The sequence below is a fragment of the Lineus longissimus genome, chromosome 10, assembly GCF_910592395.1.
Source record: "Lineus longissimus chromosome 10, tnLinLong1.2, whole genome shotgun sequence".
NCBI classification, from domain to species: Eukaryota; Metazoa; Nemertea; class Pilidiophora; order Heteronemertea; family Lineidae; genus Lineus; species Lineus longissimus.
The window spans coordinates 17,370,567-17,393,246 of NC_088317.1; the positions used below are offsets into that span (position 1 = coordinate 17,370,567).

The 22,680-nt window shown below is 43.5% G+C and overlaps 4 protein-coding genes across 10 annotated transcripts; 2 read left to right on the plus strand and 2 right to left on the minus strand.

The window, feature by feature from the left end:
• Positions 1 to 97: 97 nt before the first annotated feature.
• Positions 98 to 5,837, minus strand: LOC135494499 (deoxycytidylate deaminase-like). Of its 7 annotated transcripts, none has more exons than XM_064782537.1 (6): positions 5,711 to 5,837; positions 2,643 to 2,787; positions 2,043 to 2,145; positions 1,352 to 1,487; positions 918 to 1,131; positions 98 to 569 (listed from the first exon to the last, which is right to left on the minus strand). In XM_064782537.1, exons 2-6 carry the CDS (start codon positions 2,723 to 2,725, stop codon positions 509 to 511), a joined length of 597 nt encoding a protein of 198 aa, XP_064638607.1. In that variant the 5' UTR covers positions 2,726 to 2,787; positions 5,711 to 5,837; the 3' UTR covers positions 98 to 508. The 7 variants fall into 7 exon arrangements, with proteins under 7 accessions (XP_064638607.1, XP_064638606.1, XP_064638605.1 ...); XM_064782536.1 differs by lacking the exon at positions 5,711 to 5,837 and adding an exon at positions 3,422 to 3,472; XM_064782535.1 differs by lacking the exon at positions 5,711 to 5,837 and adding an exon at positions 3,386 to 3,452.
• A 431-nt stretch (positions 5,838 to 6,268) lies between these two features.
• LOC135494387 (mucin-2-like) lies at positions 6,269 to 8,489 on the plus strand. Its single transcript, XM_064782307.1, has 2 exons — positions 6,269 to 6,503; positions 6,847 to 8,489. Exons 1-2 carry the CDS (start codon positions 6,269 to 6,271, stop codon positions 8,487 to 8,489), a joined length of 1,878 nt encoding a protein of 625 aa, XP_064638377.1.
• Positions 8,490 to 8,708: 219 nt separating this feature from the next.
• LOC135494860 (adhesion G-protein coupled receptor D1-like) lies at positions 8,709 to 14,718 on the plus strand. The gene is made up of 11 exons (XM_064783163.1): positions 8,709 to 8,893; positions 9,121 to 9,186; positions 9,547 to 9,739; positions 10,110 to 10,270; positions 10,544 to 10,800; positions 11,088 to 11,429; positions 12,274 to 12,334; positions 12,778 to 12,863; positions 13,218 to 13,380; positions 13,849 to 13,962; positions 14,370 to 14,718. The coding sequence occupies exons 1-11, from the start codon at positions 8,810 to 8,812 to the stop codon at positions 14,496 to 14,498; spliced, it is 1,656 nt and encodes a 551-aa protein (XP_064639233.1). The 5' UTR covers positions 8,709 to 8,809; the 3' UTR covers positions 14,499 to 14,718.
• A 78-nt stretch (positions 14,719 to 14,796) lies between these two features.
• Positions 14,797 to 21,569, minus strand: LOC135494861 (uncharacterized). Its single transcript, XM_064783164.1, has 8 exons — positions 21,390 to 21,569; positions 19,816 to 19,865; positions 19,245 to 19,414; positions 18,772 to 19,034; positions 18,463 to 18,596; positions 17,993 to 18,263; positions 17,444 to 17,634; positions 14,797 to 16,625 (listed from the first exon to the last, which is right to left on the minus strand). The coding sequence occupies exons 1-8, from the start codon at positions 21,478 to 21,480 to the stop codon at positions 16,518 to 16,520; spliced, it is 1,278 nt and encodes a 425-aa protein (XP_064639234.1). The 5' UTR covers positions 21,481 to 21,569; the 3' UTR covers positions 14,797 to 16,517.
• Between the last annotated feature and the right edge of the window lie 1,111 nt (positions 21,570 to 22,680).

Consider the following 22,680-nt stretch of genomic DNA (forward strand, 5'->3'; position numbering starts at 1 on the left):
GGTCACTGTCCTTTGATGATCTCATGTGGCCACATCATGCTTATCATGACAATGTCTCTAATTTCATAGAAAATTAGAAATTCAACAGAACAAATCATTAACATTGCAAAAGCCATTTTATTAAATTCCCACCTGACAGAACCAGATAGGACACTTTTGAACAACACAAAATACAAACTCTTAGCAGTTTACCGTAGTTTGAAACTATACTCAACATGATTTTAAATAGCAGTGATTGTGTAGCACATTTCATACAAGACTCAAATTAACACATTTGGGGCCAAATTACAATTTTAGACTTAATTACCACATAAGGGCAGAGCGTCAACTGTACTTGTCAAACTGAACACTTTCTTAGTATCTGGAAAACATACGGGTTGAATTTACAATAATCTCTGTCATCTGCAGGCCTACACAACCAAACAAAGTGTTTGGCTGAACATCCTTAAGCTAGGCCCATTAACTCCAAGAGACAAGGCCAAACAAATCCATTTCGTCCATTTTTGCATCACTTGGGATCCAAACTCCAGAAGTCTATCACAATTTTCTGTCGTTCCGGGACATATTGTCTGAAATACAAAATAGCAGAATATTTCAGGAGGGACAATAAGAATAAGAAGGGATTTTACAAAATCTACTTTCCAAATTGTTGAAAATTTAATATGTCCACCACGGAAGCGTTTTGAGCAAGTATTTTTACTACCGTCCAATATTCCTTTGACGACTACTTTTTCTGGTGGCCAGCAGGGGACCAGCTTATCTGTGTAGCCTTAATTCCATTAGCCACAGTAATTCACATGTAAGTTTCCCCAGTCACAGGAGACAGTTTTTGAAATATAAAAGGAATCCAGATCATTTTGGTCATGGCACTAATTTCGTATCCAACAAACAATCAAGTAGGAAGTCCTTTTTCATACCTCAATTTTACTCCAGCATGCTGTAACATAAACTCTGAAGCAATAAATTCCTTTTGTTGTTTATATTTGTTTGACATGTAGATGACTTCCTTGATCCCAGACTGGATAATCAACTTGGCACACTCATTGCAGGGGAAAAGTGCCACGTAAATTCGGCAGTTCTTGACATCGGCAGAGTTCTTGTTCAGAATGGCATTAAGCTCTGCATGACAAACTGAAAGAGAGTATCACTTCAGGTAAATGTGTACTTCCAGCTGTTTTCTATCAGGTAAGAGCTATAATTGTACCAATCCACCTTACTTATTGAAATGAAATATTACCTTCCCAGGACAGCACCAATGTTCTACCTCAGCGGTCTTGATTAAACCACAAGCTCAGTATCAATTCCTTAATCATTGATTTGGTGGTGCAATCATTACATGACTCAGTCTTACCATAAAGTCTCTTCGTGTCCAAGATATCGTTTGCTTTCCTCCTCCACGGCATGACATCATCACTGCAGCCGATCGGCATACCATTGTAACCGATACCAACAATCTTATTCTCTTCATTGACAATACATGCACCGACCTGCAATGTGGCAAAAACACTCAAAGGAATTGCTCTTAAAAATGGTACATTCAAACTGGATTCTATCAAAAGACGACTGAAATAAATGAAGATAAAAAATCCAAGATGTCCATTCCAAAATTGTGGAATGTAAAATGTATTTTTCTGGAATAGCAATCCGCGCCGTAACTATTTATAGCTCACAAGGTCATTTGAATAAGATATTGATGACGTTTTAGTCACGTGACAGTCGGACATCGACACTTATTTCTACGCATTTGAGTTTATTTCAAAGTCAATTATCTTTGACCCTGCATTGTTTTTAGCATGAATGATACCATAGAGTCAGAGAGAGAATTATTCAGAACAATTATGCAGTATTTCCAACACTCGGACATGTGCTAGATTGAATCTAACTGCCCTAGTTAGAAAGCCTGAATCCATTACGAAACCGTATGTTTGTCCGACATTGCCTGTAATTCAGCGATGGGGAAATAGAGGGCAGCAGCTGCAGTGACGTCATCTTCGCGGAATGCTATTAAGAAAGCGGGTTACAATTTGGAATCAACTGCATACCTGAGTGTTTGGATCTTTGCTTCTCTGCGCTGAGAGGAACGCAACAGCCATAAAGTACTCTTCCCAGCTAAGGTAGTCTTCCCTCTTTTTGTTTATGTGGTCTCTAAAACAAAACGGGGAAAAAATTAGTGAGAATGCTGAAGAAGAAAAAGAAAAAGGCGAAGAGAAAACAAAACAAAAGGTGAACCCAAAGGACGATCCGTAACATATAGGGGTCATAGTACCAGACTCATAATCAGTAGGTAGGGTGTTCATCTCTCCAAAGGATCACTGCCATTCACCGTCAGTGTCGTCGAGCAAGACACTTAACCCTATGTTGCTTTGCAGCTTCCTCAAACCCAACTGATGCCTACCAGGTAATCATAATATTACACTCCCTAAAAGATGATAGAACACTCACAAGTCCTGGCCAGTGTATATGGGTGAACCTGGACTACCACACCAATTATCTCCTAGCGGCTAAGAGGGCTGAGCTGGGAGGTAAGGTCTGATGTTCGCCTCGTTAGGCTTTTCTATCTATTGAGACAAATTAATTTGGCATGTTTTCTCAAGGTCAGTGTGAAACGACTAAGATATTTATAGGACCAGTGGGAGCATTACTTATTCTCCGTCACATTAGATCCAGCAGCTGACAAGGTGCCATTAACTGAGAGATCACCAAGTTTCTTCTCAACTTCATCCATGTTTGGGGGATGGCCAAACTGGGGCCTATATCAACGTCAAGTAGGAGTTTTCACAGCAATATCTGAAACAAATACATTCCAATGGTCAATAAACATACCAGTAGAAGCTTATTTAAAATGGCAGAGGGCTGGGCCTGGAAATAATTATGACGTATGTGTCTACCTTTGTTTAAAAATGAGACAGGAGCCAAGGTAGGTCAGATTAAGTTACACAAAGCCACAGGTAGAGGTCTCTCCCACAGGCACAGTACACAGATTGACAGAAGCTATTCAGTAATTTTGACGCTTGAGGAATATAATTATTAATACCGATGAATTGAACCACAACCCAGGTCCCTAACTGTGCATCCTGCCTATAGTTCCTAACCTATTTACAGTTTAGCATTCTCAAGCACAAATGACATGAAGTTGCATTTTTTCTGGGACACCCTAAAGTAATGTGAAGTATGTGTATACAATGTACACAACAAGTAGACTTGCAAAGAAAGTCGTCAAACTCCGCTCAAACCGTCAGAAGATAAATCCTAATGGCAAAGACAAATACCAGATGTTTCATAAACTGGCTTGAAATCGTTTTGGGGACGAAGTATTGGTCTCAAACCATGCAAACTCGCTCCAGCGCCGAAATCAAAAAATTGGTCTGAGTCACTGAAGTGCTACCTGACAGCGCGAGATGGCGAGAGTGAGACCAAGTACCAATCAAATCTCCCGGTCTTCGGGTCCGTCTGTCGAATTTTACATGCACCCGCTGAAATTCTCACATTGTCCCTCGGCAACAGTGGTGACTGGCGAGCCAACTGTGGCAGAGACAATAGGTCGAGTGAGGCTTACTATGATGCTCACTGTTGACGACGCATGGAGAATGCCGAATAGCGATTTCATTCCTTCCGGGCCGGCCGATAAGCTAACATCCAACGACGGAACCCTAGCGGATAATTTACAAACTAGAACCAATATTGTACATGTATATTGTGGTCCTTTAAAGCATCTCAGAAGGACTTATTGAGGGGGGGGGGGGGGGGGGGGGGGGGGGGGGTTAAAAATGCTACATCTCTCTCATCATTTTGTCAACACGGTGGAGCAGCCAGGACTGATTTGGCCTGGCTGTGACTGTCTCATCTCTCTCATCATGTTGTCAACACGGTGGAGCAGCCAGAACTGATTCGGCCTGGCTGTGACTGCCTCATTTTTCTTACCATGTTGACAACTTGGCAGAGCGGCCAAGACTGATTTGGCCTTGGCTGTGACTGTCTCATCTCTCTCATCATGTTGTCAACGCGGTGGAGCAGCCAGGACTGATTCGGCCTGTCTCTGACTCTCACCATGTTAGAAAATATGACAGGCAGTGCCTGTCCTGCAGCCTACTAAAATGGTATTTTAAGGATAAAGTCCCAACCAGCACTCAATGCTTTGAATAAATGGACCTGGACAATTTTCATTCGTCAGGGCGGGATGTCACCTCAAGGCATTTTTGACTCGGCCGCGGCAGCTAAAAAGTCTCTCATCATGTTGTCAACACGGTGGAGCAGCCAGAACTGATTCGGCCTGGCTGTGACTGCCTCATTTTTCTTACCATGTTGACAACTTGGCAGAGCGGCCAAGACTGATTTGGCCTTGGCTGTGACTGTCTCATCTCTCTCATCATGTTGTCAACGCGGTGGAGCAGCCAGGACTGATTCGGCCTGTCTCTGACTCTCACCATGTTAGAAAATATGACAGGCAGTGCCTGTCCTGCAGCCTACTAAAATGGTATTTTAAGGATAAAGTCCCAACCAGCACTCAATGCTTTGAATAAATGGACCTGGACAATTTTCATTCGTCAGGGCGGGATGTCACCTCAAGGCATTTTTGACTCGGCCGCGGCAGCTAAAAAGTACACTCCGGAAGCAGTGGACCGGCTTCGTCCTGTCGCCGTGGAAAGAAGATCAGTATGACAAAATGGACTGCAAAGGAGTCTACTACAAAGTGGTTTTCTTTAAAACCTGTTTAATATCCCCGGTCCTTAATTGATATATGATGCATTGATGTTCACAGAGTCAAGGAGTGTTTCTGATGTTATCGAGAACTGAAGTAGCAACATAGACGAGCAATAAGTATGAGATTGACACAGCTATCAGAGGAAGTAATTAATGGATCAATTACACTAATAGATTTATAAGCAAAACTCTTGAGGATATTGGCAAATTCAGATAAACTGGTGAGGAAGCACGTCAGAAAAAGATATCTGAACCTTTACCTTTATCAATGGTTTGCTTTATTGGTTGGCCATTTGGTAGGCGGCTGTGTAAAACTAGCATCAGCTTATCTTCCGTTTTGGCCTTCCGATTGCAAGGATTACCAAGATGTACCGACGCATACCTTCCTACTAACTCGCTTTCATAGTCAAAGTCACAAATAGCAATCTTGTGCATGACCGTAAACACCGCCTCCGCAGTGTACACTCCGCCGGCCTCATATCTCCCCTAACGTATTGGACGATGACTGGATAGCCTCGCACCCGGGGAACCCACCCATCCTGAGGTGAGGGTCTTTCGCTCGGAACTTTATAACGAGCTTATGTGATGTGCGAGGGGAGGAGCATACTCCTGACCCTGGTATTCGAGGATGTAACCCACCAGGTATGATTATTGCATGAAATAATTAAATATTGTCTGGGAACAAGACGGAGTGGAAGTTATTGGATCATTCTAAAGTCAGTATAATTAAACCCTACAACGATTTGCGAAGAGGATATTTGATAGGTTGTTGTGATGTGAATTGTTCTCTGTTTTTCTAGCTAATTAATTGCCAATCTAGCTAATTAATCAACCGAGTTCTCGTTAGAGATTAGAGTCAGTCACTGCGGTTTGTTCTCAAATTCGATTTTCGACTGTCGGATGTCTTTGGCAGTGTCTTTGGTGCGTGAGTTCTGTGATAAGATTTTCAAGATTCTTGAAGGTTAAGCCAGTGCTCGTGTCGGTTGCATGATTTACGATATACACCAACCTTACAATTTGCATCTTCGTGTACCAGTCGTTTTCAATTATTCCTCTCTCGATATTATGACGTTGGGGTGAAAAAGGATGTACAATTTGTGGATTTAGACAATGATGATAACCATGACGACCTACATGGACGACAAACGCGCAGTCCCCATGATCGCGGACATGAAACCTAGATCAGGACTGTGTCACCGGTAATTAATCTCTACTGTTGTCAATATTTTGCAGAGACTGGTCACGCAATAAAGTGCGGGCCCCGGTGTTGTCCTATCGTTGCGCAGTTCAATAAAATGATAACTCGGCTCCAGCGGGCAATAGTTGATATCACAACTTTGCCATTTTATTCCAGGAAGGACTGTATAATAGTAAAAAATACTGTTGATTTGGAATGAAATTCGCAGCCGATTTCTGATATAGTTTCATTTTTCATAATTCGAAAGCAAGGAATCAGATTTGCACCATTACAACAATGTTTGGTGACGTCATCGTCGTGTTTCAACTGTTGTGCTTTGCTGCTTGGTGCAACTTCGGCTGCACGGGCAATTTCGAATGTGCCACAAACATGGGGTGTAAATTCGAGGTGCAGATCGCTCCACCTGTCGGTCAGCAATCGTGGTTACTTGGGACGAGGAATGTTACCAATTGCAACAACAATGATTACATAACTTATGGTACTTCTTTTCAAATGACAAGTATGAGGAACGAGGACAGAGAGTGTGTTGTGTTCACGAATTCCCTCAACCAGGGGAAATCAAGGATGTGCAGTTTCACACCGGATGGAACGAAATTCAAAGAAAGTAAGCTTGAGTTTAAAAATAACGGCGATGAGCGATAAAAATCATGTGTGGGAGTAAAAAAACGGGTCACGCTGGGTTGGATACTTGGCCAAACATGCACGTACTGCATCCATATTTCTAAAAATGGCATGTTTTATTCGCGCACTTTTTCCTTTATATTTTGGTATTGTCCAACACAATGTCAACGACTTTGCCGTTGTGTAAGGAATCTTAGACCGACAGAGAATGTCCGAGAGAAAATGATGCTGTCGTGCGAGCGTATTCTAAGGCACCTGGTGTCTATAGCCATGCCAATGCCCGAGGCCTCGTTGTACCCAACATTGTCCTGAACCTTCATTTTCAGATTGCAAAGACATCGATGTGACCAAGTACCCTATTGCCGACTGCAGCAGTTGCGCCACAGTTCCTGTAGACCTATGTGCGAAAGACGCGGTGAAAGAGTTTGTGCCGTGCCACGTGTTCTGTGGGCTGACAGTAGCAGACGACTGCAAGAGAAAGCAAAATAAACAAACAACTAATATAGCGGCGTCAAGTAATGTGGTCGAAGTTACTATCGCGGGGGAGGTGGAAACAATAACAACCAAAAGTACAACTAGTACCACTCCTGCAACGTCCTTGCAGAGTACTACTACCCCGACTACCGCCAGTTCTACCACTGAAGCGAAGTCGTCGGTAAGTACTCCCTTTTTTGCAACCACCGTGCTTACAAATTCTGCTCCGAATACTGCTTTGACTACCACTGAGCCGCAAACTTCTGCTACCAGTTCTGCAGCTACAGGGCAAACCACTTCTGCCCCAGTTTCTACCTGGACTACCACTAAGGCGCAGACATCCGGAACTGCCACCACTTCTGCAACTACAGGACAAACCACTACTACTTCGACTAATGTCGGAACTACCACTGGAACACAGTCCACTAAAACAACCACCACTTCTGCAACAACCGTGCCTACAACTCCCGCCTCGACTACGGACAGTGCCACCACTGGAGTGCCGTCTACTGAAACTACCTCCACTTCTGCAACTACCGTCCAAACAACTACCGTGTCGACTACTACCGGAACTACCGCTGGGACACAGTCTACCGGACCAACCACCACTTCTGCAACAACCGTGCCTACAACTCCCGCCTCGACTACAGACAGTGCCACCACTGGAGTGCCGTCTACTGAAACTACCTCCACTTCTGCAACTACCGTCCAAACAACTACCGTGTCGACTACTACCGGAACTACCGCTGGGACACAGTCTACCGGACCAACCACCACTTCTGCAACAACCGTGCCAACAACTCCCGCCTCGACTACAGACAGTGCCACCACTGGAGTGCCGTCTACTGAAACTACCTCCACTTCTGCAACTACCGTCCAAACAACTACCGTGTCGACTACTACCGGAACTACCGCTGGGACACAGTCTACCGGACCAACCACCACTTCTGCAACAACCGTGCCTACAACTCCCGCCTCGACTACAGACAGTGCCACCACTGGAGTGCCGTCTACTGAAACTACCTCCACTTCTGCAACTACCGTCCAAACAACTACCGTGCCGACTACTACCGGAACTACCACTGGGACACAGTCTACCGGAAGTACCGTAGCGTCCACTTCGCAGTCTACAAATACTGCAACATTTGCAACTACTGTACAAACCACGCATGCAACAACACTGCAGGCCAAAACTGCTCCGACCATGACAACAGCTCAGGCGCAGACTTCTGAAACTACTGCCACGACTCCGACAGTGCAAACAGCTCCGACTACTGCCAAGACTACTCCCAGAAGACTTTCTACCAAAACTACTGCAATTTCTGCAGTAACTATGCAAACCACTATTGCCCCGACTTCTAGTACTGCCAGAACTACCAATGGGATGGAATCTTTTGGAACAAAGGTAGGGGCTGGCGCAATGATGCTGATAGGAAGCAGTCGTTCTCGGAAATGTTTCCGTTTGCGTTTTACTACTAGCTACAGCGAATGCTAGTTTACTTTCATAGCTACGGAAATTTATCGTCGATTACCAAGGTCAGCCGTAGGCTCCTCCCCGAGCACACGTGACTTGGTCATAAATGCCGAGTGAAAGCCCTGAAGTTCAGGATGCAAAAAATGGTAAAAGCGTGAAACATTTGACTGTTATCGTTAGCAAATATCTCGATCTTGAAAATTATATTTTTGGTATCATGTTTAGCGTATTCTACTTTTCCTTAGTCAACCAATGCTCATTTGCAAAGTACGACAACCCAGGCTTCGGCAAAGAAAAACCTGAAAGAAGCTGTGGAGAAAGCTATTCAAGATGGTGGCATTATGACCAGACATCAGGTCAGTGCTGTCCTGGATGCCATGACGGCCGTCAGCCAATCAGAAAACATAACAGAGAAAACGGCAGAGGTGAGTGGATGGAACATATCATGTGTGCAATTAATCAATGTGAATTTAACATTGTTATTATGTAGAACATTGAAACATCGAACAGACTTCGTTTCAGCTCAATTGCTCATCTAGCTTTGGTAAGAATGACAAGATTCCCAATAGCAGTGACGTAGCCCTATCTACATCTCAAACTACCACTGTTTACATACAAACGTTTGCTTATACCATTATCATTATATTTTTAGATGTTCTTAAATGCATCATCAGCCCTTTTAAACGAGAACAACCAAGAACACATGAATAATCAGACGGTAAGTATAAAAAATTAAAAAAAGCATTTAACGTTTGAATTTCGAAACCAATGTATCTTGATGAGTGTCAACGTTCTTCCTTCTGCAGCGGAGCTCTTCTGGCTGCCAGGCCTCTTGTTACAATAATTCATGAAAACACGCCGAAGCAGGGTTACTCGCGCTACGCGAGGTCATTATGCAATCCGTGTTTTGCGGACAACACAAATTATGCACCTCGTAAGGTATAGAGGGCAGCGAAATGAACAACCCTGGAAGGTTAAATTTTACCTCAAAAAAGTATATTCCTTATGCAGCGGAGCTCTACTTGCCGACAGGCCTCCAGTGTTGAGGTGAACATTTGAATTCATTCTATACTTCAAGGTTGATCTATTGGAAACCGTCGAAGCCTTTGTACGCAATGCGGCAGAACAGATGGACCACGAATGGATACAAGTCCAAGAAAACTTAGAGATTCAAATTATCCCGATTGAAACCAATGGTACACAGTCAGTGGCCACTCGGGACCAAGAAAGACGAATAGCAATCGAGATACCCGTAGATAGCGAAGTTAACGGTAAGCTGGCATACGATCGGATTAACGTCCCGATATTTATTCCATCGTCAAGAGATTCTGTCGCTTCATGTGCCCTAAAACTCTTCAAATTACTGTGTATTACTTACATCGAGATTACTAATGTTGAAATATAGGCCTAATCATGATATGATCGGAAGACCCCGTCTTGTTTTCCATCACCTGAATGAGGAGACAAATGCCACCTCCTTCTCCAAACATGTCCTCCTCTTTTTACTCAATACGCAAACAACGTCATCTCCTTCTTTGTACACTCTAGTGCTGTATAACTAAAGCAATTTCAGACAACACAATATGAGACAAAAATAATACTTCTGACCATTTCTTTACCTGCCTTTCCACATTTTTTCAGGCACACTGGCGGCAGTGATGTACAAAACGTTACACGAAGACTTGCCAACGACTACCCCGAGTAAATCAAGGAGCGAGATTGTCAGCCATGTTGTGTCAGTCTCCATCATGGGGGTTTACAACGTGGGAAAGCCGAGCAGAATTATATTTAAGTCAAGCAAGGTAAGCATTCTTCAAAGGAACTCTGATATTATTGCAGAATGGGCGAAGATTCAACGGTTTACCTGTCTGCGTAAAGGCCCCGGACAGATACACTCCGGAGGCAGTGGACCGGCCTTGACGTCCCTATGAATAGGATGGCGTATTGGACTGCCTGGCGGGGAGTCTTCGCACAGGGAGCATATCATAGACTACCAGTTAATTTAGTCGGGGAAAAACGCCAGCAAAGCACAGACTTCTCAGCACAAAGAAATGATGGCTTTATTCCTTTTTTAGCATGACCATCCAAGAAATTGTTTCTACTGGAACTTCACCCAGAACATGTGGAACCAAGATGGCTGCCGAAAGTCAGACGAGAACGTCAGTCACGTGACCTGTGAATGTGATCACATGACCAACTTTGCCATCCTGATGTCATACTCTGAGAAGGGAGTGACTGAGGGGAGTCAGGCTCTTGGTGTGATCACCATGGTCGGCAGCGGGATATCCATCACGTGCCTTTTTACAACGATAGTGATTTATGGCTGTTTAAGGTATGAAGTGTTGCATGGTCGAAAGTTACATCCGCATTTGTTCACATGAAGGGTACATAATATCCATATTGCTGTAAATACTCCTCTACCCCATCAACAGTGCCTGGAAGTGTCCACGATACAGCTGGGAAGGATACAACAGGAAAAAAACGTATTAACCTCCTCTCCTACTCTATACAACAGATGACGTAACGTTGCTTCCTCATTTGTAAATCTTCGACTGGTATTCATCCGATCAGACTTTTTGCTTTCTAAGAGATGACGGCACTTTTTTTCTCCCCCAACAGATTGCTTCTCCAAGAGCGTTACATGGTCCATGCCAACCTAGCGATGTCCCTTCTCATTGGGCAGCTCGTCTTCGTTCTCGGGTCCCAGGCATCGGGAAACCCAGACATTTGCCGCCTGGTCGCCTTCCTGCTTCATTTTGCATTCCTGGGGTCCTTCTCCTGGACCGCTATGGAGGGTTTACAGCTCTACCGGAAGTCTGTCAGGATCTTCAACCCGGGTGGAGACATGAGGGCTGTATATGTCGTCATCGGATGGGGGATACCGGTCATTGTTGTGGGAGTCTGCTTCGGCGTCGGGTTCGCCGATTACGGAGCCAGGGCCGACGGATTCGGAAGCCAAAGGTAAAGCTTATACCAGTTTTAAAGGGTCACCTTGGGCGAGGGATTTAGGTGAACAAAAGGATAATGTACCTGCTCGCCATCATGCGTCACCATGCTCAACGTGACACTGATCGATGCTGAGTGATATCTTTTTCACCCTTTCCCAAATTTTCCAACAAAGAAAACGTCTTCTCGCGAAACAGATTTGATTTATTCGAGGTATAGCGTTCCCTAAATTAGAAGTCGGGCAGTTCCCGGCGCCCCCGTTCTAAGCGTCACTGGTGCCCTCATGCGGCCCGGCAGCGAGGTTTTTTAACAGGTAGCTTCGTACAATTGTGTACATTGACAGCCAATCAGAGCTCAGTAACTTCGCCTGACGTCATCAAGTAGGAAACGCACGTGTTGTTAGTCAGTAAACAAGATCAGCGATGCACATTGACAAATGGTGCGAGTTCGAATCTCGGAAGGACCCAAAAAATTATGCACTTTTTGTTTTTATTGTTTTTTGTTCATTTACATAATTATTTTAATACAGCTTTGATTGGCTGTCAATGTACACAATGGTACGAACCTACCTGTAAAAAAAACCTCGCGGCCCGGCATTACCCGGGCGTCCATCCCGGTGTAATGTTTTTGAGTGTTTCTGTTTTTGAGTGTTTCCCCTCATTGTTTGGGAACGCTCAAAAATAGATTGACGAGTTTTTCTGTGTATCCCCCCTATTGAAAAGTCATGGTCTCTCTAGCTGCCTATTGTTTGGAAACACTGAAACATGGGGAACAACCACAGATGTTACACCGGGATTATAATTCCTGATATATAGGCCTATTGCGGATACGTGACTGATCTTCGCTCTTCATGTTACAGCTGTTGGTTGCATGGTTCAATCAGATGGGGATTCATCGGCCCAGCAATCGCAATTATGGTGGTAAGAACATTCTATTCTTGCTTGCTCTAGACTCCTTTGCAGTCAATTTCGCCGAATCCTGAGCGTCCTTCCTCGACAGGACGAGACCTGTCCACTGCATTCGGAGTGTAGCATCACAAAATCCCGTGTGTCCTCGGTGTAGAAGCTGAAATGTCCCCTTGGAAAAAGTGTCCGGCCCTATTGTATCCTGACGGATTAAGGTATAAAGTTCTATAGAGGCCATTGCCGCCAATAGCTCAAGAGACAAAAGCGCCGGCATGTTGTTCCCCGGACATTCTATTCCAGGACATTTCATACTTCCAAACCTGAACTGACAGACGTGACAGAACGCTATTTTGCAGATGTTGTACTGCGTCTGGTGGTAAAAGCTAAGAGTAGCCAACCTGGTTACTCCTAGGTAAAAGCGAAGGTGAAAATAAGAAACTTGTACCATTCAATTTCAGTTCAATATCACCATTGTGGGACTGGTATTACGTGTACTGCTCAGTCTGAAGGCTATTACCAATAAGAGTGGAGTACAGAAGATAAAGTAAGTTGATGTTCAGACAACTTGTTAGCGATCTTTCCCAAACGCCCGGTTAGACTCTGGGAGCAGTCAATTGCGTCATCCTAATTTGATCACCTGTTGGCGAAAGACGAGGCCGGTCCACTGCGTCCGGAGTGTACTGAGTAACGCCAGCGACTAGACATTTATTGAAGACTCGTTTATTTTGTGCGTATGTCCGAACGATATATCAATCTGTGCTAAACGGAGTCATTAGCCTCAGCGGGTGCCTCACAACTAACAGAAACGAATTAATTCAGGGGTTTTTTTACACCCAGTATAGTGAAAAGGGATTCGTAATAAAAAAAGACTCCTGCATGAAGGTCTGCTTTGTTTCAGGTCTGGCTTGAAGGCCCTCATGGTCCTCGTTCCCCTCCTTGGGCTAACTTGGGTGTGCGGCTTCCTTGTTTCAGTAGATATCTGCTTTGAGTACATCTTCGATATCTGTCTGCCCTTACAAGGAGTCCTGCTCTTCGTGTTCCATTGCTTGTTAAATGATGAGGTAAGGTACCCCCCCCCCCCCTCATTGTCTGTATAGACATCTGATAGGATCAGTTTTAAACTTACCGAGCATGTGCAGATACCCAGGGGAATTAATTTCCCAACTTACCAAGCTGGTTAAGACATAGAAGAGGATCAGTTTCCCAACTTACCGAGTCTGTTAAGACATCGAAGAGGACCAGTTTCCCAACTTACCGGGTCTGTTAAGACATCGAAGAGGATCAGTTTCCCAACTTACCAAGCCAGTCAAGACATCCAGAAGAATTAGTTTCCCAACTTACCCAGCATGTTTAGACATCCACAGTTTCCCAACTTTGCGAGCGCGGAGAATTACATCGTAGTTTCCAAACTGACCCAGCCAGTAGAGACATCAAGGGGCATTAGTTTTCCAACTCATCAAGCATGTTCAGAAACACCAAGGAATGACTTTTTCAATTGAAGGGACACTGGATTTTTCTGCCCTTTTCAGGTAAAGACGAAACTGAACCTGCACCGGAGAATAATGAAGGTTTCTCCGGCACCGTCATCAACAATGTCTACCCTCACACGGATGAATAGCAGCAAAATCACCACGAAATTAATTGTGAGTAGACATTTTGGACAAAAATCCTCATCATGAAGCTTCAGGCAGAAAAAATTGTAATGAGGCTGCAAAAACCATATTGGGAGATTTGTAATGCAATACAGTCACAATATTAAGTATTTGTAAAGCGCTTTTCCCGATTGTCCTGCTCAAAGCTCCTTTCTCCTCACAATTGGCCAATTATTGTATTGATAACCTCCAAACATTCAGGACTTGAAGAGTTTTGAACTGGTTCACTGTCCAGTTGAACCTCTCTATTGAGGACACCCTCGGGACTGACATGTGCTGTCCTTGATAACAGGTGTCCTGATTAGATAGATCCAATTGAATGGTATGTCCCAATTTGGGTCCAAAACTAGTGTCCTTTATAGAGAGGGTATCCTTGATATCTATCTTTTTCTTTTTAGCTGGCCAGCAATATGCTGTCGCCCCTTCCTTCCAAATTTTCCCAACTACAGGAGGAATTCTCCCCGCGGAAGAAGGTGCTCATACCCCGATCTGGAACGATGGAGCCAGGAAGCCACACTTGCAGCTGAAATTGTGAAAAGGAATCAAAAAGGCATGCCTGGGCATGTTTCAGCAGGCCAGCAACATTTAGAATTTCTCCCTAACTTAGAAGGTCCTCATGCCCCAATCTGGGACAGGGGAGCCAGGAATACACACATGCATTATGGCACAAACTATGCCATCGTCCTATCCAGGATTGGGACCGAAGTTCTCTAAGTGTCGTATTCTAAAAATGCACTTATTATTCATTTTCTTTATGTGCTTTGATTGAAAATCCAGTTGTATGCTGTACCGAACAAATAAAGAAAGGAATAAATGAGCTATATGTATGTTTATGATGAAAATATCTCATTTACATTTATTCAGCCATTAACAAACAATTTGTGTACAAGTCACACTGAAATTCTAGTTTATTCAAAGTTTAAAGAAGGAGTGTTGCAAAATCTTGCTTGGACGACCCAAATGTAGAGTACAGAGTTTACCTATAGAGGGCAGGGCTAAAATGAATCTGAAATTGTACCAACTGTTAGCACACACTACACAGTGGTGGATCTAGAAATTCGTTATGGGGGAGGGGGGCAGCGAGAGAAAAGCAAAGTTATCAACTAGGTTACAAGGGAGCCTCTGGGCCACATCCAGAAAAATTGAAAATTTAAGTACAAAATATAAGTTTTCCGAGCATCAAGGGGCGAAAAATTAGGAGAGTTCTTTGCTCCTTGGAGAGAGGTGCCCTAAAAGATTGTTGATCTCCACCGAAAAGGTGTCGCACGCCACCCCCTAAACCCACGACTTCTAGATGGTGTGTCAGCTGCCTAGGAACTTCAAAGTAAATTAAATCAGTCCAGTGCAGCATTACCTTGACACGCCTCCTTTATGATGAATACAACTTAGACTTTACAAGTCCTATAAGGACATTTCTTAGTACAGCTTGCTTTTTCAATCTGAAAATGCCAAGTCCTGGTTCCTCAGAACTCAATGATTGGTCAAATGTATACGAAAGATCTCGTAAGAATTAGAAAACATAAATGCAAAATTAAACTGACTATCAAAACTACCAAGCGAGAATACACAATCAAATGCTTCATATACACGTTCTCAATAAATCAAAACCACCTGAGTGAACTTGCATAGTATGTCTTAGACTGTCTTTAGCTGATGCCTAGAACTTTATACAAATTTCACAATAATTTGATAAAATAATGATATTTTAGAGTGATCATGTAAAATCAACACTATAAGCTGCAAATTTGCAAGGTTTTTGCGGCCAAGCACTACTGGATGGTGGCCAGCTTTAGCACATTAAGAATACAAGATATTAACAATAACTAAACGCATACACTTCAGTCTTCACCAACAAGTCCTTTGAATTATGTCCCCTCAACCTTGTTTGAAATCTTTCGACAAATACCATAAATCACCAAATTTTTGCAAGCATGATATTCTTGCAAGTTTCGCAAATAATCTCAAAAACAAAAATAACATTTGCAAGGATATCATTTTTTATCAGAAACAAAAAAACAAATTTCGTAACCTGCCAAATAAGAATTGTGAAAAATAGTTTTTTTTCAATAATTTTTTTGCAATTTACAAAAAATTTGTGGTTTATTGTATTGTGTCACACACACACAATACCCAGAACACTTAAAGAAACAAAAAACCCAACAAGCACCAAATTTCTCCATGTTCTCACACTATTTAGCTAATACATTGCAGCAAATCGAATTACTGTGATTTGCCAAATTTTGGCAAATATTGGTCGGTTTACTGTTCAACATTTTCATCAAATCACACCAACATCAAAAGACACTCCAAACCAAATTGTCAGATTCCTCATATGAAAATCAGCAGTAGGTCCTGTAAGGACACACTCATCCTTGAACACCAGAGTCAATCATATGCTCCTCCCCTCGCACACCTTACTGACCCTGGAGTAAACTGAGGGTGAATTTTTCATGATTTCAGAACATGGGATGGGGAGAGTGAAAGTTCCCAGGCAACCAAACAATTTATTTTGTGTTCCCTTATACGAGGATTAACGTCCCCCATTTCTACCAGCCGTGTTGGACTTTCTCGACCCCGAGGATGAGGGCTCCTATCGCTCCCAGGTATCCACAATGCCTCATGAAGACTGCCTTAGGCGTCATCGGGTTCTGCAGCTAAAACAACAAGAGGGCCAAGTACACGTATTAATTAATGTAATGTAACATTGAAAAGCTCCAATTAGCACTTTCTCATCAAAGAAAAGCTTGTAGGCCTTCATAGGCATACATGATGTCATTCATGCATGATGAGCACAAAGTACAGATAGGCCTAGCCTATGGTAATGTTAGACATCTGAAATTTGACCTGCAACAAAAGGCAGCATCAAACAAAATCAAAGGCCATACATGTAGTTTACTAACCACCTTATCCATGACTGAACAAAATCAAAGGCAAAAAATGTAGTTTACTTACCACCTTATCCATGACCGAACAAAATCAAAGGCCATACATGTAGTTTACTAACCACCTTATCCATGACTGAACAAAATCAAAGGCAATACATGTAGTTTACTTACCACCTTATCCATGACTGAACAAAATCAAAGGCAATACATGTAGTTTACTTACCACCTTATCCATGACTGAACAAAATCAAAGGCAATACATGTAGTTTACTTACCACCTTATCCATGACTGAACAAAATCAAAGGCAATACATGTAGTTTACTTACCACCTTATCCATGACTGAACAAAATCAAAGGCAATACATGTAGTTTACTTACCACCTTATCCATGACTGAACAAAATCAAAGGCAATACATGTAGTTTACTTACCACCTTATCCATGACTGAACAAAATCAAAGGCAATACATGTAGTTTACTTACCACCTTATCCATGACTGAACAAAATCAAAGGCAATACATGTAGTTTACTTACCACCTTATCCATGACTGAACAAAATCAAAGGCAATACATGTAGTTTACTTACCACCTTATCCATGACTGGCGCCATCTGGATGTGGTGCTTTAACTCTTTGTTGTCCCGGATGAAGTTGCCGGTGAAGTAGAGAGTGGAGACCCCATGGAGCTGGGAGAGGATATTGGTAAAGCTCAGGACTTCGTTGCAGAGGGTCGCGTGGAGGGTACGCGCCATGTCCTCTTTGCTCACATCGGTCACGCCTGGAAAAATCAATCAGGAGGATTATTTTTAAAATGAGGCTCGTCTTTAAAGGAATACCAGAGAATATTTCCAATATTACAAACAGTCGCACCTTTCTATCAGAGACACATCTGAGACAGACACACTGTACCAAACTGAGAGGTGTCCTGATAATAACAGGCAGGCACTAGTGTTAAACAAGGTGTCCAGCATATAGTCGATGGCGTCCGGGACTTATCAGAAGTCGTGCACAGAGGTCCTACAAACTATTTGTTTGCATTTTCAGATGAATTGTAGCGCCCTCTAAACAAAACTTCTGTTATTATCATGAGTGTTGACCAGGCATAATCTCAAGGCAGTCTTGCTTTGACATCTTACCATCAGTGACAACCTTTGAGAACGGATCAGTCAGGATAGCACAGTTGACAAGCTTCTGAATTTCTTCGACAGCCTGGAGGTCGAAATGACTATGGCACTCATCTGGAAGGTCTTCGAGGCATCTACTAGCTTTTGAGATACGGCCGGTCGCAGCGATGGCTTTCAGTTCCTTGAACGACGACGCTTTTGTGAGTAGGCGACCGAGAGAGTGGAAGTAGAGGCCTCCGCGTTCCGAGCGGTGAACAATCGTGCCGATACCATCAGCATCAACCTGAAATGATAATCACAAGTGACCTTTAACAGAAGCTACGAATTTTAGCGCCATGCTCTGAACAGTGTTTGATGGTGACAGATTAGCCCCTCAATATACGCATTTTGAACTACTACTGGACACTAGAGTACATTTACCTTTCTTGTGCCAGCAATTTTCACTTTTCTCCTGAAGTGGACATTTGGCCCCCCGTACTCACCAATGTATAGATAAACTGTGATCCCAGGTTACAAATGAGACAAGGCCACTGCATCTGATCCTGGTCTCCGTTGGTCATATCATAACCACCGCCAGCTTCCGGGTTGATCCAATGAGCACCACCTGCTGGGACACCTGGAGAAAGATTTGAATATGGAAATATTACTAAGGGGAAACAGGGCCTTCTAGACTTCTCAAACCCCGGCTCAGGACCCTAATCCCTATCCACACTCAAGTCCTGCATGAGATGTCCACGGTCCGCCCTGCCCTGGAACCCCCAAGACCCAGCACGGAATCGACAATAACTTACCAGCAGTCACTGGATGTGTGATATCAACATGCGGCTTGACCTCCCCAGCCTCACTCTCCCCATCCATACTGGCCTCGAGCTCTGCATGATATGTCCACCGTCCACCCCTCGCTGGTACGCCAACAGGTACAGCTTTGGTACTACGCACGACCTTGTGAAGATGGAGCTCGGTGATCTGTTTCATGACCTTATCGGGGTTCATCTTTGTCACTGCAAAGTGGAAGCCTTTCGATACGCAGGCATGCTCTGAAGTTTCGTGGAGTCTGAATGGGAAGAGGTTGAATGATGCTCAAACATTTACTGATTCTCGACCTGTATCTGTCAGCATTGTCGACATTACGACTTCCCCGCGCTGAACATCAGTCCTAATGTCTCCTCCTTTGAGAATGAGAAGACTCCCAATGACGGTTGTTAGGCATGAGATCTGATCATGAAGGTTAACCCTTGGCAAAGAATTCGTCATAAACCCTTACCTAGACCCTATGGCCTTTTTTATTTTATCCCTATTCAAGACGGCTCCTAGACCACACCCCTGAGCAAACTTGTGATTGGCCACGGCAACCTTTGGAATGACATTCTCTTTGATGAATGCAAGAGCGGCATCGAGATCCTGGCCTTCGAACGTCAGACATCGGACAGTAGACTGAAAAAAAGATTCATGATTGTTATTATCTATCGGTCATGTCATCATAAATCTTTGATCACACACTGGAGTCCAGCCAAACCATCATTTTCTGCAATCTTTGGCTGGTGCATGTGAGGATGAAGTCCTTGGCACTTTCTTTTTCCATATCACAGAGTTCCACTTAAGTGTTCAAACTACAGTGGAAACCCAGTCGTCGACCACCTTGGTAACGTGATTACCCCACCATGATGACCAAGATACTCCAAATTGCTTCCTCTTTCAGTACCGTTAACTGACCCTCACTACCACCAGGCCCGGTAGCTCCCCGCCTTCAAATGTCGAACCCTCAGATAAATTAGTGATCAACAAAACTGTTCCTTCAGTTCAAATGAGAACATCAATGCTGAATTACAACTTACCACATCACCGGTATTTTCGGTTACGTAGGCTAGTTTAACAAGTGATGAACCTGCAATTGAGGAACAGTATGGTCGCTTAGCACATAGATATCATTACTTTCCAGTTTTCATCATATGTATATCAGACGAGGGGGTCAGGAAGAGTGTGGACCCAAGGTCAGTTTGTAGATATCATATTTGTCCCCAGGAACAAGTGGCCCCTGAGGTGGCACAGATATCTCTAGACTATAAAGCAGGTGAACTGACACCGCTGCAATGACCGGTCAAAGCACATTTATTTAATCAATATCAGTCAGTCACTGGATGACCGGTTGATGAGAGGCCTAAATCTATTCTACTAGTAAAGTTCACTCTTCTTATCAGCACGCAAGTGAACTTTGATGACATTATGGACACAATCATATCAGAACAATACCACTTCCAGGCAGATTAAACTAGTCAACCATCTGATAGTGGACATCTATGACTGATGACAAGGTTACCAAGATAGACTGACCTTTTTTTATCTCATAGTGTGAGTAACACAATAATATATGAAAACAGATGGCTACATTTTTATTATTGACTTTAAATAAGATGTTAACTTTTGTGGTAGAACTAAAAGGTTGGCCGATTGGCACAAGTAACGTTGCTTGTTATTGTATTGCCACGTCATGAGGAGATTGTGCATTGTGTCACCATCTTTTAATGGGAATTAACGTCATGGTGAAAATGTATCAATATGCAGAAGTGGCAATAAAATCTCAGACAAGTTAGGTACAGGTGTTAATTGTCAGTGGGGTGGGGGTGTCAGTAGAGTGGGGGGTTTATTGTGCCTGTGAAATAACGAGAGGCGGAGTATATTTAAAACCACTGATTACGTCAGGATGCCTACAACGATATCACATGAACATTTTATCACCACATTTTTACTGAAAATAAAGTCGCAACATAAGCTGTGGTGTTATCAGAAAAGACAATCATGATGTATACACCCTTTTACACCAGGCGGAGGAAGCCACTGCGCTGGCCCAAACACCCAAACAGACCTTAAAAAAGAACATGTGGTGTGCGACCATGCGGTCTTATTTGCTGCTTGTTTGTTGCGGCCAGCTGTGGCTTCCTTCACCTGGTTTAAGGGCCTCTATAAATCTTCACCATGTGCAATCTGCCAGTACCAGTCATGCGTTTCACCTTGTCTCTAGGCATTATCCGAAGTTGGCCCTCTGACATGTTCCGAGTGTGCGCATTTGATTTGTTTTGGCACTGATTCGCTGATTCGTCTAATTCTGTCTGCATATTAGGCCTAGGCTAGAGGCCCTCACAAGTCACATCAGGCGGAGGAAGCCACTGCTGGCCACAACAAACAAGCAGCAAACAAAAGACAGCATGGTCGCACACCATATGACATTTTGTTCGTTGTGCCTATATTTAAGTTTGCTTGGACCCGCAATGACTTCCTCCGCCTGGTGGAAAGGTTCTTGCACATGTAATGTCAATGCATGTGTGCACTGCTATGCAGCTTGCTACTTGCTAGCTGCATGCAGACGAATAGAAATGTATGGTCTACAAAAACACTAAAAAAAAACACATACCGATGTCTAAAGCAAATCCTGTAGCATCCTGCGGACATTTTAAAGGAAGTTCGACATGCTCCTCGTAGAAATAAGGCGTGTCACAAGACATTTTAGGAGATATTTGAGAAAAATACGGCACAAAAATTGCAAACTTCACCACTTTCTGATTTTCCACAGTGCTGAGTGAGCAGAAGATTGTAATCCTCCGATTCGTATCGGGTCAAAATGAGTCTCGCGCGAGCAACTTTTATAATTCAGATTAAGTCCTCGGACAAGACACTTAGCTAAAACTGCCTCTATGTACCTGTAATTTCTGGAACTGTTTGTTCCGTGGTAACTACTATTCAGATCTGGGACATTGTAGCAGCTACTGTAGATCTTCAGATTAATTGGTTGTGACAGGGTCTCAACAGAAGGAATTGGGGTGAATCGTTTTGGGTATAGGTTAGAATGCTGCCATCATGGCAGTTGACCTAAGAAGCAGTTGGCTAGCACACAATGTCAATGATGGAGAGTAGTTGGTGGAGGAGATGGGGGGGGGGGGGGGGTATGGTTATAGCCGGATGAGGAGTTCGCAGAATGAGACGTCAATGACGTCACCAGAATGACAGATCACATGAGCGAGAAATTAAACAAAACGGCAACGGATGTCACAATGATGGCTTATTATAAACCGCGAGATGCGGAATGCGAAATCGTGAGATGCCAACCTCGGTTAAATCACGTGCACGGAGCTATATAGATACGATTGCCGTGTGGGTTACCGCCGTGTGCATGGGCATTTCCGACTCCAAAAGAATCGACTCGAATCTTAATTCAAATCCGGCATTGCTGACATCATTGGCGCCAAAGACTATTTCTTTTGACCCTGTTGACCTCGCTTCTAAAAAAATGTTGAGAAAGCCATTCAAACATTAAAAGCAACTGCGAGCATTATCTAATATATCACCGAGCTGTATAAATACGATACATCAAGGAAACTCTGTCGCAATATTGAATTATACGATTATCCGGGACTATTTGTACCCAATTACTCTTCCGCCAGCGAGACCTCGTCACAATCAAGGCGCTTTTTCAATATGGCGACGAATTGAACAAGCTAAATCCCTGTCTATCATACCCCTATCAGTAAAGCCTTGATGGCCTCGGCGTTTAGACGGTTTCATTGCGGATTGGATGGTCACGGGTTCGAACCCCGGCGAATCTATTTTTTCCTGTTTTTTAAAGCATTTTCTTATTATTATTCATTCGTGTACGTTTATCAGGCGCGGATCCAAGCGGGTGCACCAGACGCACGGCTCCTAATTGA

Coding starts and splice junctions, on each gene's coding strand:
- LOC135494499 (XM_064782537.1), bottom strand. CDS start 2,725: ATGGATGAAGTTGAGAAGAAACTTGGTGATCTCTCAGTTAATGGCACC. Junction 1,488..2,042: donor GCAAAGATCCAAACACTCAG/GTATGCAGTTGA, acceptor GCCACATTGCAG/GTCGGTGCATGTATTGTCAA. Junction 1,132..1,351: donor GGACACGAAGAGACTTTATG/GTAAGACTGAGT, acceptor ACTCTCTTTCAG/TTTGTCATGCAGAGCTTAAT.
- LOC135494387 (XM_064782307.1), top strand. CDS start 6,269: ATGGGGTGTAAATTCGAGGTGCAGATCGCTCCACCTGTCGGTCAGCAA. Junction 6,504..6,846: donor TGGAACGAAATTCAAAGAAA/GTAAGCTTGAGT, acceptor CTTCATTTTCAG/ATTGCAAAGACATCGATGTG.
- LOC135494860 (XM_064783163.1), top strand. CDS start 8,810: ATGACCAGACATCAGGTCAGTGCTGTCCTGGATGCCATGACGGCCGTC. Junction 12,335..12,777: donor CAGCAATCGCAATTATGGTG/GTAAGAACATTC, acceptor ATTCAATTTCAG/TTCAATATCACCATTGTGGG. Junction 13,963..14,369: donor AAATCACCACGAAATTAATT/GTGAGTAGACAT, acceptor TTTTCTTTTTAG/CTGGCCAGCAATATGCTGTC.
- LOC135494861 (XM_064783164.1), bottom strand. CDS start 21,480: ATGTCTTGTGACACGCCTTATTTCTACGAGGAGCATGTCGAACTTCCT. Junction 19,866..21,389: donor AGGATTTGCTTTAGACATCG/GTATGTGTTTTT, acceptor CCTCAATTGCAG/GTTCATCACTTGTTAAACTA. Junction 18,597..18,771: donor CACACATCCAGTGACTGCTG/GTAAGTTATTGT, acceptor ATCTTTCTCCAG/GTGTCCCAGCAGGTGGTGCT.